This window comes from Pelobates fuscus, chromosome 6 (assembly GCF_036172605.1).
Source record: "Pelobates fuscus isolate aPelFus1 chromosome 6, aPelFus1.pri, whole genome shotgun sequence".
Lineage (NCBI taxonomy): Eukaryota > Metazoa > Chordata > Amphibia > Anura > Pelobatidae > Pelobates > Pelobates fuscus.
In genome coordinates, this window is record NC_086322.1 from 27,389,292 (window position 1) to 27,403,196 (window position 13,905).

Consider the following 13,905-nt stretch of genomic DNA (forward strand, 5'->3'; position numbering starts at 1 on the left):
AACCACATCTGGATGGGATTTCTGATATGGTTCCAATACAGTAGACATAGCTTTAGCAAATTGAGTGGGTGAGTTTTGTGCACCTTGAGGCATAACAGTCCAAGTATACATGTGTGAATGCAAACAGAAATTGGCACCAAGGATCCAGAGGCATGCTGAAAAAGGCATTTGCTAGATCAATTACAGTGAAGAATATTGCTGTAGGAGGTAACAGTGACAGGAGTGTGTGTGGATTCGGCACAATGGCTGTATCACAGTGTATGTATTTCGATTTATTAATGCATTAATTTTGTATCTGGGTATCTATTAGACTGTATAAAATATATATGATCAAATTGTGCTTATTGTACATCATATATTGCTTTGATTTTTTTATATTACATTTGTTTGTTTATGATATATGATAGAGTATGGGGATAGTTATTCAGATGAGTATAATAATATGCAGTCACTAGACTGTCCTTATATCTGGATACTTAAATTGGCTACTATGGACTCCACATAAGGTTGTCTGTAAGCAGGGCCGGCCTTAGGCCATTTAGCGCCCTGTGTGAAAAGTCTTCATGGCGCCCCCCACCCCCCACCAAGATGTCTGTATATAGTAACACACACAGGCACAAGCAGACAGTCACACAAACAGTTACAAGCAGAATCAGACACAGGCAGTTACAGGCAGACAGTCACACATGCTCAGTTACAGGCAGACAGTCACAGCAAACACACAGTTAAAGGCAGACAAGCACACCGTCACAAGAAGACAGTCACACATACTCCATTACAAGCATGCAGACACTCACACACTATGATAGGAACACACACACTCAGTTAAAGGCAGATAGTCACACATACAGGCACAGGCACACACAATGGCACAGCTACAGCGACACACACAATTGGAGTCACACACAGGCGGACAGTCACACACACACAGGCGGACAGTCACACACACACACAGAGGCAGGCAGTCATACACACAGGCAGTCAGTCACACACACACAGGCAGGCAGTCACACACACAGGCAGACAGTCACACACACAGACAGTCACACAGACGGCCGCACAGCTCGCACACCCCTAAGGCCGGCCCTGTCTGTAAGAGTTGTCCATAATACTTGTAATATGCACGTAAATGGTTAGTTTATTACATTGCCGACATACTGAACCTTTAATTCCTTTGAAATATGTGCTTAGGACTGATTCATGCACATGATTGATTCTAACGTCACATGCGATGAAGTCAGACACAAGTTATTGTCCGAATTGTAGCAGTATACTGGTGGGATTTCTCCTCATCTACACAGGTTCTTAATTAAGGTAATTGTTTCCTAGTTGGGCGACGGTATAAAAATAGGAACAGGAGCCAGTTGGTTAAACAATCCCCCTAAGTAAGGCAGTTTCGCCTAAATTTTTATTTTTTTTTATTATTATTGTCTCCTGCTCTTTGGTCAGTATGCCTGTTTTATTATGGGGTTTAGGATTTCTATCTTGAGCACCTTCTATTGCATATTTAGTGATTAAGTGGTATACTAATTAATAGATACATGCCTGTACTATTATCTGCACTTGTATTATATTGTCTATGTTTATACACTTTGTAAACAAATAAAACAGATTTTTGTATGTACAAATGTAATCTGGTATGCTTAGGGTTTCTTAGATCTAGTAGTTTATGGATATGGTGGGGGATCAGATTTCCTTTTTGAGCACCTGGTAACACTTTATTACATCAACCTATATATACAGTTTGAGTGCTCACTATAATTTTTTTATGCATCCATCAATATCTCCATCAGAACAGAATTGTAAAGTGCCTATATACTGCACTGTTGGTGGGCATTGGGTTATGGGTTGGGAACCACTGCAGTACTAACAGTAACTTTGTAAATATTGAATGCTACACTTTTATAGTACTATGTTAATGTCAATCAAATCTGTCCCATTCATAGATATTCACATATATTCATATTCACAAGAATATAAATGCAGAGTTAATGTTTGCATATTCAATGAATACTTACACATAATATTTTAACAAGCTTTATCCAATGTAAAATACATATAAAACCGGTGGGGATTGGGTGCAGGTAATGTTTTACCAAAAGAAAACTTATGAAAATATTAAACTATAAACATAAACTGGGTTTTATTTATGGTCCCCGATTTTATTTATATTCCCATATAAATGGGATTTTGTATTTATTTCAGGTCTGAATATAATATTGAAACATTTGGGGAAAAATATACATGCTACAAGACCAGCACTTGAGGTCAATATGGCAAATATCTCTACAGCCACCATGTATTTCCCTTTGGTGCTCAGATAGGCAGGGATCATTGCAATCCAAACACTGCAGAATACCAGCATGCTGAAGGTGATGTACTTGGCTTCATTAAAACTGTCCGGTAATGTCCTGGCTAAAAAAGCTATAATGAAACTAAGAGCTGCCAAAAAACCCATATAACCCAGAACAGAGTAGAAGGCTATAACTGAACCTTCATTACATTGAATGATGATCGTTCCATGATGAGAATGTGTGTCAAGTTCCATAAAGGGGGGTGAAATAGCCAACCATATTACATTAATTATAACTTGAACAGCAGAACAGCAGAATACAAAACAATTGGAGACTTTTAAACTAACAAAACTTTTCCAGACACTGCCGGGTTGGGTGGCTTTAAAAACAATATAGATAGTTATAGTTTTACCCAAAATGCAAGAGATTGCTATTGAGAAGAGGGTTCCAAAAGCAGTTTGACGCAGCATGCAGCTTATATCCACAGGACGACCGAGGAACAGAAACACACAGAGAAAGCTCAGCATGATGGAGACCAGGAGGACAAAGCTGAGATACTTGTTATTGGCTTTTACAATAGGCGTGTCTTGGAAGCAAATAAAAATGACTAATACAATAAATGTTATAAGGAAACATAAAACTGAAAGTATGGACAAAACAACAGCAATGGTATCATTTCTGTACGATAGAAATTCTTCCAGTTTTGGAATACACCGATCTTTCCTCTCATTGGGCCATTCATTGCTTAAACATTTCTCACAGTTTTCACTATCTGTAAAATAGCAAATGAAGTATTTTTATTATGTAACAAATATAGCATTATAAAATACATTAAACATTCATTTATAAAAAAAAAAAAAAAAGTCTAACACAAGGTTCAAAGGTGTGACCAATAAAATATATCAGCATTGAAAAGTGGTAATTTATATAAAAGCAATAAGTAAGAACAATATGTAGTTTGTTTATGTGAACTGTACATTTTTCATACGTATTGTTTTTTAACATACATTACAACTTTTCAATACTGAAATATATTATTGGGCTGTAACCTTGTTTTATACTTTTTTATTTCTATGCTGTTTTGAGAGGGTTCTAGTCTCTTAAAATACTGCTGTCCTGTATACATGCACTTTCTTCTTGCTATTCTTGAATATAATGCTAAAATATTTCGTTTGTATTCAAATTACATAGAAACATAAAATGTGACGGCAGATTCGGCCCATCTAGAACAATTCGGCCCATCTAGTCTGCCCAATTTTCTAAATACCTTATCTTATAGTTAGCTTTATGCCTATCCCACGCATGCTTAAACTCATTTACTGTGTTAACCTCTACCACTTCAGCTGGAAGGCTATTCCATGCATCCACTACGCTCTCAGTAAAGTAATACTTCCTGATATTGTTTTTAAACCTTTGTCCCTCTAATTTAAGACTATGTCCTCTTGTTGTGGTAGTTTTTCTTCTTTTAAATATAGTCTCCTCCTTTACTGTGTTGATTCCCTTTATGTATTTAAATGTTTCTATCATATCCCCCCTGTCTCGTCTTTCCTCCAAGCTATACATGTTAAGATCCTTTAACCTCTCCTGGTAAGTTTTATCCTGCAATCCATGAACCAGTTTAGTAGCCCTTCTCTGAACTCTCTCTAAAGTATCAATATCCTTCTGAAGATACGGTCTCCAGTACTGCGTACAATACTCCAAGTGAGGTCTCACCAGTGTTCTGTACTATGGCATGAGCACTTCCCTCTTTCTACTGCTAATACCTCTCCCTATACAACAACACATTCTGCTAGCATGTCCTGCTGCTCTATTACATTGTCTGCCTACCTTTAAGTCATCAGAAATAATCACCCCTAAATCCCTTTCCTCAGATGTTCAGGTTAGGACTCTATCACATATTCTGTACTCTGCCCTTGGGTTTTTACGTCCAAGACGCATTATCTTGCATTTATCCACATTAAATATCAGTTGCCACAACTCTGACAATTTTTCTAGTTTACCTAAATCATTTGCAATTTGGCTTATCCCTCCTGGAACATCAACCCTGTTACATTTCTTAGTATCATCAGCAAAAAGACATACCTTACCATCAAGACCTTCTGCAATATCACTAATAAAAATATTAAAGAGAATGGGTCCAAGTACAGATCCCTGAGGTACCCCACTGGTGACAAGCCCAAGCTTCAAATGTACTCCATTGACTACAACCCCTTTTTGCCTGTCACTCAGCCACTGCTTTACCCATTCAACAACATTGGAATCCACACTTAAAGATTGCAATTTATTGATAAGCCTTCTATGTGCAACAGTGTCAAAAGCCTTACTGAAATCTAGGTAAGCAATGTCTACTGCACCACCTTGGTCTATTATTTTAGTTACCCAATCAAAAAAATCTATAAGTTTAGTTTGGCAGGATCTCCCTGAAGTAAACCCATGTTGTCTCTGATCTTGAAATCCATGTGTTTTTAGATGTTCCGCAATCCTATCCTTTAACATGGTTTCCATTACTTTCCCCACTACTGAAGTAAGGCTTACTGGCCTATAGCTGCCCAACTCCTCCCTACTACCTTTCTTGTGAATGGACACAACATTCGCTAACTTCCAATCTTCTGGGACAACACCTGTTAACAATGATTGGTTAAATAAATATGTTAATGGTTTTGCTAGTACACACTAAGCTCTTTTAATAGCTTTGGGTGTATTCCATCAGGTCCCATTGACTTATTTGTCTTTACTTTTGACAGTTGACATAGAACCTCTTCCTCCGTAAACTCACATGTAATAAATTACTCATTTGTCCTTTTTCCTAACTGAGGTCCCTTTCCTTCATTTTCATCTGTAAATACTGAACAAACATATTCATTGAGCCAGTCATCTAGACCTGTATCCTCTTCTACATACCTTCTTTCTTTGGTTTTTAATGTAAGTAATCCTTGTTTGACTTTCATTTTCTCATCTATGTATCTAAAAAATGTTATTTCTCCTTTTTTTTACTGACTGTGCTATTTTCTCTTCTGTGTGTGATTTGGAAGCTCTTATAACTTGCTTAGCCTCTTTCTGCCTAATCTTATAGATCATTTTGTCTTCCTCACTCTGTTTTTTTTTTATAATTACTAAATGCTAACTTTTTGTTTTTTTACTATTTTGGCCACATCTGCGGAGTACCACAGTGGCTTCTTGAACTTTTTTGCTTTTACTGACAAGCCTAATGCAATTTTCTGTTTCCTTCAGCAGTGCAACTTTTAAATTATCCCATTTCTCTTGGTCTCCCTTTAAATTGCTCCAGTCTGATAATGACTCCTGTACACATATTCTAATTTTAGAAAAGTCTGTTTTTTTAAAGTCTAAAACTTTTGTTTTTGTGTGGTGTGACTCAGTCACAGTTCTTATATTAAACCACACTGACTGGTGATCGCTGGATCCTAAAACTTTCACCTATAGAGATGTCGCGAACATAAAATTTTCCGTTCGCGAATGGCGAACGCGAATTTCGGCAAATGTTCGCAAACGGGCGAACCGCCATAGACTTTCAAAAGGCAGGCGAATTTTAAAACCCACAGGGACTCTTTCTGGCCACAATAGTAATGGAACAAGTTGTTTCAAGGGGACTAACACCTGGACTGTGGCACGCCGGAGGGGGATCCATGGCAAAACTCCCATGGAAAATTACATAGTTGATGCAGAGTCTGGTTTTAATCCATAAAGGGCATAAATCATCTAACATTCCTAAATTATTTGGAATAACGTGATTTAAAACATCAGGTATGATGTTTCGCCCTGGACCTACGACCAGGCTCCAGGTTCCAGTAGGTGAACCTCTTCCTTCTGTAGAGCGAAGCAGGATCAGGAACAAGAGCTCTTACAAGAGCTCAGTAGCTAAGGGAGTATGAAGAGCATAGCAATCCCTGTAGTGATTATAGCTGTCCCCTACAAACATGAGTCAGGGCGGCAAGTTAGAGGGCCCTGGCTGTCAGCATAGCAATCTGGCTCAAACAGGTTTTACAGGGGCCTCTATCCTGGAGACAAAGGGGAAAGTAATCCAATTATCCAGGGCTAGAGGCAGACTCCATTGAGCACATGGTTGCAAAAAGACATAAAACACTTTAAAATACAGAAAGTCACCTTTTACACATAACACACAGACATTTCACATATCCCCAGATAGCTGGGATCTGAGCGCACAAAACTACCGAATAGCGCGCAGATCCTATTCACACAGTTCAATTGCCATGGAGCTAAAGTCTTTCCCATAATCTTTCATTATATGAATAGGCTCCATGGCATAGCTATCTGGGGTATCACCGCTCACACAGGGCCATAGTCATAAGGAAGGAAGTTGGCAAATAGGCTTCTCCACAATCCAGGGAAGCAGGGTAATTTTCCATTTAAAGGGCCAGTTACAAATAGCGATTTGTAACATCTCCCCTTTTGGAGGGAGACTAACCAGGCACCTGACCTTCTGTCGGTCAGTGCCTAAGTTAGTCTCGCAGCCCACCCACAAATAAACATTGGCAGAGAAGCCCCCCCACAATAAATAGTACTGGCCTGTAGGTCCCAGGTTGTAGGGTAAAAATGCAGCACCCGCTGCCTTCCTGGTGCAGCTGGGCAAATAGCTGGTGGTACTTGGGGGGCAGAGGCCAGCGGCATAGTCCTGCCCGGTGGCAAAGGGAACGTGGGGGTCAGTGGGGGTTAACATCTCCACTGTTAACCCTGGGCCCAAGTTAGGAGTTAGCTGGGGAGGGGGGGATTGGCTTACCTCCTGATACTCCTGCGGCCGTTGGGAAGGGAGGTCGATGCTCTCCACTCCCTGTGGAACAAGCTGCGGCTGGGGAGAGAGACCGGTTGTCTCCTCTCCCTGGAAGGCACACTCCGGATGGGGAGGGAGGTCGATGCTCTCCCCTCCCCTCCCTGTAGCTGGGTCTGTCGCGGGGGATCTGGGCCGCCTGCCCAGCATCCCTGTAGGGCCGGTAGAGAGACTGCGGTCCCATCTCCACCTGCCTGCTGGGGGTCCTCCCAGGACCATTCTATGAGGCCTGCTGCCTCGGGTACCCCTGGGTGTGGTTGGGGAAGGAGACCGGTTGTCTCTTCCCTCTGTACGGTGCACTGCCGCTGGGGAGGGAGGTCGCTGCTCTCCTCTCCCTGCAACTCAGGCTGCCGCTGAGGAGGGAGGTCGCTGCTCTTTGCTCCCTGTAACTCACCCAGGGGTTGGGGATCTGGGCCGACTGCCCAGCATCCCTCTAGGGCCGGTAGAGAGACTGTGGTCCCATCTCCACCTGCCTGCTGGGGGTCCTCCCAGGACCAGTCTATGAGGCCCGCTACCTCGGGTACCTCTGGTTGTGGTGGGGGAAGGAGACCGGTTGTCTCTTCCCTCTGTACGGTGCACTGCCGCTGGGGAGGGAGGTCGATGCTCTCCTCTCCCTGTAACTCAGGCTGCCGCTGGGGAGGGAGGTTGCTGCTCTCCGCTCCCTGTGACTCACCCAGGGGTTGGGGATCTGGGCCGACTGCCCAGCATCCCTGTAGGGCCAGTAGAGAGGCTTCGGTCCCATCTCCACCTGCCATCAGAGGTTCCTCCCAGTATACCTCTACGATATCCTTCCAGCTGAAGGGCTCTCGACCTGGCTCTGCTGCTGTGCTCTCCTGGGGTACCTCTGGATGCTGTGGAGATAGGAGACCGGTTGTCTCTTCCTGGGACCCATTGATGAGGTGCTGGTACTTCCACTCCAGGTCGCATTCGTTGGTGACTAGGTACCGCAGATCTGCCTCTAGGTCAATGGCTCTAGGGAGACCCAGCATGTCTTCCCAGTCATCATACAGGTCCCAGAAGCGTGAGTCTGTAGCCTTTCCGAAGTCGTCATCGTCCATGTTATCCCAGAATGGACCAGGGCCATTGTAATTCCCACTCTCAGGGAATTCATACTCAGCCATCTCTGGAACAAGCTGAGCCGCGTACCACTGTAGTGCCTGGTATGTGTTGTCGAGCCACAGTTCGCTATATACTAGATCCTCTAGTTTAGTCACCCACGCTGGAGGGGGTTGTTTGCCCAGGAGGGACATCCACTCTGCCATTCGAGCCTGGATTTGCTGCCCTTGGCTGATACTACGATCACCTTGCCAACGCTGAACTTCCTGTAGGGCTTCCTCCCACAGCTCGGCTCTGGCCTCATGTCTGTACCCACACATCTCCTCTTCTGAGACTGCCCCATATCTCCAGGATAGGAAGCCATGCAATCTGTCGAGGAACCTCTCCTCCATTTCGGCTGCTGTGCACGGACTGGCTGGCTCCAAGCTGCTCTAGGTAGGGACGCTGCGCAGTGGCTAGCGTTGCCCTCAATACTCTCTCATACGATACCAGTGCTGTTGGGGTGCTGCTCCTTGCGCTAGGACGCCATCCCACCGCTTGCCACCAAATGTTACGGTATGCCTTCAGGCTGGCTGGAAGTTGGACCGTAGGAAAGGATGCTCCTAGCGCTCACCAAAGGACCATCAGCACCGTAGCCACCATAAGCACTGCAGACTCCACAAACCACCGCTGCTGGGCTGGTATCTCGCCGTCTGCTCTGCGCCCTGCACCTACGACCAGGCTCCAGGTTCCAGTAGGTGAACCTCTTCCTTCTGTAGAGCGAAGCAGGATCAGGAACAAGAGCTCTTACAAGAGCTCAGTAGCTAAGGGAGTATGAAGAGCATAGCAATCCCTGTAGTGATTATAGCTGTCCCCTACAAACTTGAGTCAGGGCTGCAAGTTAGAGGGTCAGAAGAGGTCTGAGGTGCTGGCACACCCAGCCTGGTTTTTATTACGGTTGTGCACATACAGGACACACCCAGGGGGAGGCATTAAATAGCCAATCAAGTAACAGTACAACCCACACATCCCCTCCCCTCAGATAAGCAGTTAACATAATTATTACATACAGTAAAAATACAGTTTACACACATACTCTGTAACTTTAAAACCATACATCACATTCACATAAAAATACATATCCACAATCAATCCATTCAGGGGAACAACATATTAAAAAATGGAATGAATCAGACCAGGGGTTCAAAAGTTAGTAAAAGTATATTTTGTTCCCCTGGCTGTCAGCATAGCAATCTGGCTCAAACAGGTTTTACAGGGGCCTCTATCCTGGAGACAAAGGGGAAAGTAATCCAATCATCCAGGGCTAGAGGCAGACTCCATTGAGCACATGGTTGCAAAAAGACATAAAACACTTTAAAATACAGAAAGTCACCTTTTACACAAAACACACAGACATTTCACATATCCCCAGATAGCTGGGATCTGAGCGCACAAAACTATCGAATAGCGCGCAGATCCTATTCACACAGTTCAATTGCCATGGAGCTAAAGTATTTCCCATAGTCTTTCATTATATGAATAGGCTCCATGGCATAGCTATCTGGGGTATCACCGCTCACACAGGGCCATAGTCATAAGGAAGGAGGCTGGCAAATAGGCTTCTCCACAATCCAGGGAAGCAGGGCAATTTTCCATTTAAAGGGCCAGTTACAAATAGCGATTTGTAACAGTCCCCTATCAGGGGACGTGTATATGGCATCGATTTTAGGAACCAGGAGATGGAAAAAGATGCTTGGTTGGTCCTCCTACTTCAAATTTGGGGCACTGCGCATGTAATCTAATGTGCCACCAGATAGGAGTGGTGGCACTGGGCAAGTGGGCACAGTATACGCTGTGAGTCTGACACACACGCTGGCAAGCAGGCAACTGCAATTAGATTACACAGAAAAAAAAAAAAAAGCAGACTGATGTTCTAGCCCTAAAAAGGGCTTTTTGGGGTGCTGTCCTTACAGCAGAGATCAGATGAGTCCTTCAGGACTGTAGTGGACACTGAATACATTAGTCTAGCTATCGATTTCCCTATTAAATCAGCAGCAGCTACACTGTCCCTCCTCTCACTAAGAATGCAGCTTCCGTGGGGCGGGGCCTAGCTGTCATGGAGGAAAGATGCACTTCATGTGAGCTCCCCCAATATCTCACTTTAAGCAGCTATCAACAAGCGAATTTCACCCCAGAAGGGGAGGACCCAGCAATGTTGCTCCTACCTGACCGACCCGACATGCTTAATAGCGGTCAGCAACTCGACAGAGTCTTACTTACCTCCGCGTGGCAAGTCTGGCTGGTGCTCACTGGGCGGGAGAGGCGGACGATCTCCCGATCCTGGGATGCCCAGGAGCAGCTACTTCCCGGCAGGAGCTCCATTACCCCCCCCCCCCTCGGACCGGTGGGGATTATCCCGGTCCACCCCTGAGAGGATGTCTGGAGCTAATGGATGCACAGAGCAGAGCCGCCCAGGCTGACATACTCATCTGCGACTCTCCCAATATGTCGGCAGCCGCGTGTCCTCCTGGTACCAGCAAGGCATGGCAGGATATTGAGTCTGAGTTGGACAGACTCTTTAATCAATTTTGGAAGCAAATAACAAGCAGGAAGCCCCAACAAGCTCCACCACAGCCCCAACAAGCTCCACCACAGCTAAGTGAAGCAGTCCCCATTAAAATCCACCAACGCAAAAGGCGTAGAAGACGGGACCGGAGGCACAAACAGAAATGCAGAGCCTGCCCCATGTCAAGCACTCGCCTTCACCTTAAGCCACCACAATCCCACACCGGACGTGAAACACCACCGGGACAGATCCGACCACCTGACAAAACAAGCTTCCACCACCTCAAGCCGCGAACCCGGCACTCCAGAGACTTGCCTTTGTTGTTCCAGGTATCAGGGACTCCCAGGGTCTGCACCTGGCGCCCAGAAGGGATCGGATGAGCACAAGCAGTAAACAGCAGCCTGCCAAGCATGTCCCACTATAGCCAATCCTCCACACCATGCCATTGATCACATGAACTACTCTCTGCACATTAACTAATCGTAAAGTAGCAAGCGTTTAAACATGTCATTATTTCACCTCCTAAAGAGTTTATTGTCGTAGTCCCTTACATGCCTTTACCGTAACCGTTCATGTATTATGTTATTCACTAGTCTCATCTCATGGGGCGACTCACACTTGATTTATAACTAGTGGTGGAGCTGCTGATATAAATACATAGTTGATAACGTGCAAGCTACACCCTAAACATGACAGCCATCTTTCACAACAATGTACTGCTATATACTCATACCCTCAGTGCAACTAGCCATGATATACGCACGTTTAGCCTAGCATGCTCAAATATAACACACTTCTCTCTTAAAAAAAAAAAAAAAAAGAATGCAGCTTCCGAATGAATCTAAAATGGATGCTGTCCAGGAGGTGGGAGGGTCTGGGAGGGAGGTTCTGCTGCTGATTGGCTGGAATGTGTCTGCTGACTATGAGGTACAGGGTCAAAGTTTACTCAATGATGACGAATCCGTGGCGAACGTGGCGAACGCGAACAAGCTATGTTCGCCGGGAACTATTCGCCTGCGAACTATTCGGGACATCTATATTCAACCAACAGTAATATCTGATACCAAATCTCCATTTGTTAACACTAAATCTAGTATGGCCTCTTTACGAGTTGGCTCCTCAATGACTTGTTCTAGAGACAATCCTAGTAGGGAGTTTAGAATATGTGTGCTCCTGGCACAAGTAGCTATTTTTGTTTTTCAATTCACATCAGGAAGATTAAAGTCACCCATGGTGATAACTTCCCCCTTCATTGTCATTTTAGCTATTTCCTCAATTAGTGGATTATCCAACTCCTCTATTTGTCCTGGGGGCCGATAAATCAGACCTACACGAGTTACTGTGTGATTACCAAATTCTAACGTAACCCAAATGGACTCTATGTTCACCTCACTAACTTTTATAAGGCTAGATTGTATGCTATCCTTCACATACAGGGTCACCCCTCCCCCTTTCTTGCCTTCCCTGTCTTTTCTATATAAAGAGTACCCTGGTTTGCTATGTCCCAGTCGTTTTTCTCATTATACCATGTCTCAGTAACAGCAACTAAATATACATTATCAGTTGTCATTATTGCCACAAGTTCATGGATCTTATTTCCTAAACTGCGAGCATTTGTAGACATGACTCTAAGCGTATAATTTTTTAACACACTTGCTACAGGCACCTTCTGTCCTTGTTTTGGGGGACAATTGGATTGATGTTGTATCACCCTTTTGCCCCCCTCTCCTAGTTTTAATACATCCTAGCAAAACCTCTGAACTGCTCACTGAGAACACTTGTTCCCTTTTGAGAAAGATGCAAACCATCTTTTTTGTACAGTTTATTTCCATTCCAAACAGAGCTACCATGAGAAATAAAGCCAAATCCTTGCTCCCGACAACATTCACCAAGCCACAAGTTAAAGTCCCTAATACGCATCCGCCTGTCATTCATAGTGTTATGCACAGGCAGAACTTCAGAGAATGACAGTGTGGAAGCAACCTGCTGTATATCAATGGCAAAAACACTAAAAACTTCTTTAACCTCTGAAACCTCATTGCAAGCCCAGTCATGTGTCCCTTGTCCCATCCTGCTTTGCTCGCTTAACAATTTTACAAATGTGTCTCCTGTCTCTGTGAGCAGTAGCTCTGGGAAGACACCTCACAAGACCACCATTGTCCATCTCCACACCTCTTATGATGGAATCCCCCAACAACAACTGCTTTCTATTAGGCCTCACCATAGTCTCCAAGCCTGTCTCCACAACACCACTATGACTATTACTGTCCAAACTATTACTGTATTATTTAATGATTGCAAAGATTAAAAAGAAAAGCTAAGATGAAAGCACATCAACCGCCAGCATTATATGATCTGAGTAAAAACATAAAATTTCTAGAGTATCCACGAAACAATGAAAACTGAGTACCCAGTCTCTGATTATTATTCTTATTATTCATTAACGTTTTAAAGGGATGTAGAGTTTACCATTGGCTTCATTGGTTTCCAGAGATTGTTACAAAAAAAAATCTTTTAATCTTTTAAAATAATATAAATTTTAAATGTAGTAAAAATACATAAATTGTAAAAAAAATAAAAATATGAAAATGTAATGATTATTTTAAACACTTTTTTAAATACAGTGTATTTACACATGCCCCACAGCTAAATCAAACTTAAAGGAAAACTATAATTTTAGGAATACAAATGCTATTATTTGGGTCAGCAAAATGTAGGAAATTAGCTGTTCCTGAGATGTTTGTTTGCCATATCAGAGTTCCAATATCAGATTGTCTTGCAGCCAAAAATGTATGTTTATTCAAACATACACACCATCTGAAAATAACACAAAGAAGTCTTTGCACACATCTGCACCAATACAGCAATCTGTATTCACTTCTATCCATTAAAAGTATTGGTGGGGAATTTGTAACTGTCAATATGTGTGTGCATTGAAACAAGTCTGGCAAGGACTGAAACTTCGACACTTCTTTGTATTACTTGATGCTTGAATAAACAGCACGATTAGAAATATTATTGAGTCCTTTGAGTGCACTTCAACAAGAATCTATACATACTAATACATGCACACACACACACACACATATATATACACACACATGAACGTATATGCAACCTCTGATACATGCACATATACACGTGTTTATGAGCAAACAAATTTACACATATATTCCACACACAGACCCACATTCACAGGCACACAC

The 13,905-nt window shown here is 43.2% G+C and overlaps 1 protein-coding gene across 1 annotated transcript in view; it reads right to left on the reverse strand.

Moving 5' to 3' along the window:
- Positions 1-2,143: 2,143 nt before the first annotated feature.
- The window catches only part of LOC134566026 (vomeronasal type-2 receptor 26-like), a 48,679-nt gene continuing 36,917 nt past the window's right edge, over positions 2,144-13,905 (reverse strand). Inside the window, exon 3 of the mRNA XM_063425739.1 lies at positions 2,144-3,066. Coding sequence (XP_063281809.1) covers positions 2,144-3,066 — 923 coding nt within the window. The remainder of the gene's footprint in view (positions 3,067-13,905) is intronic.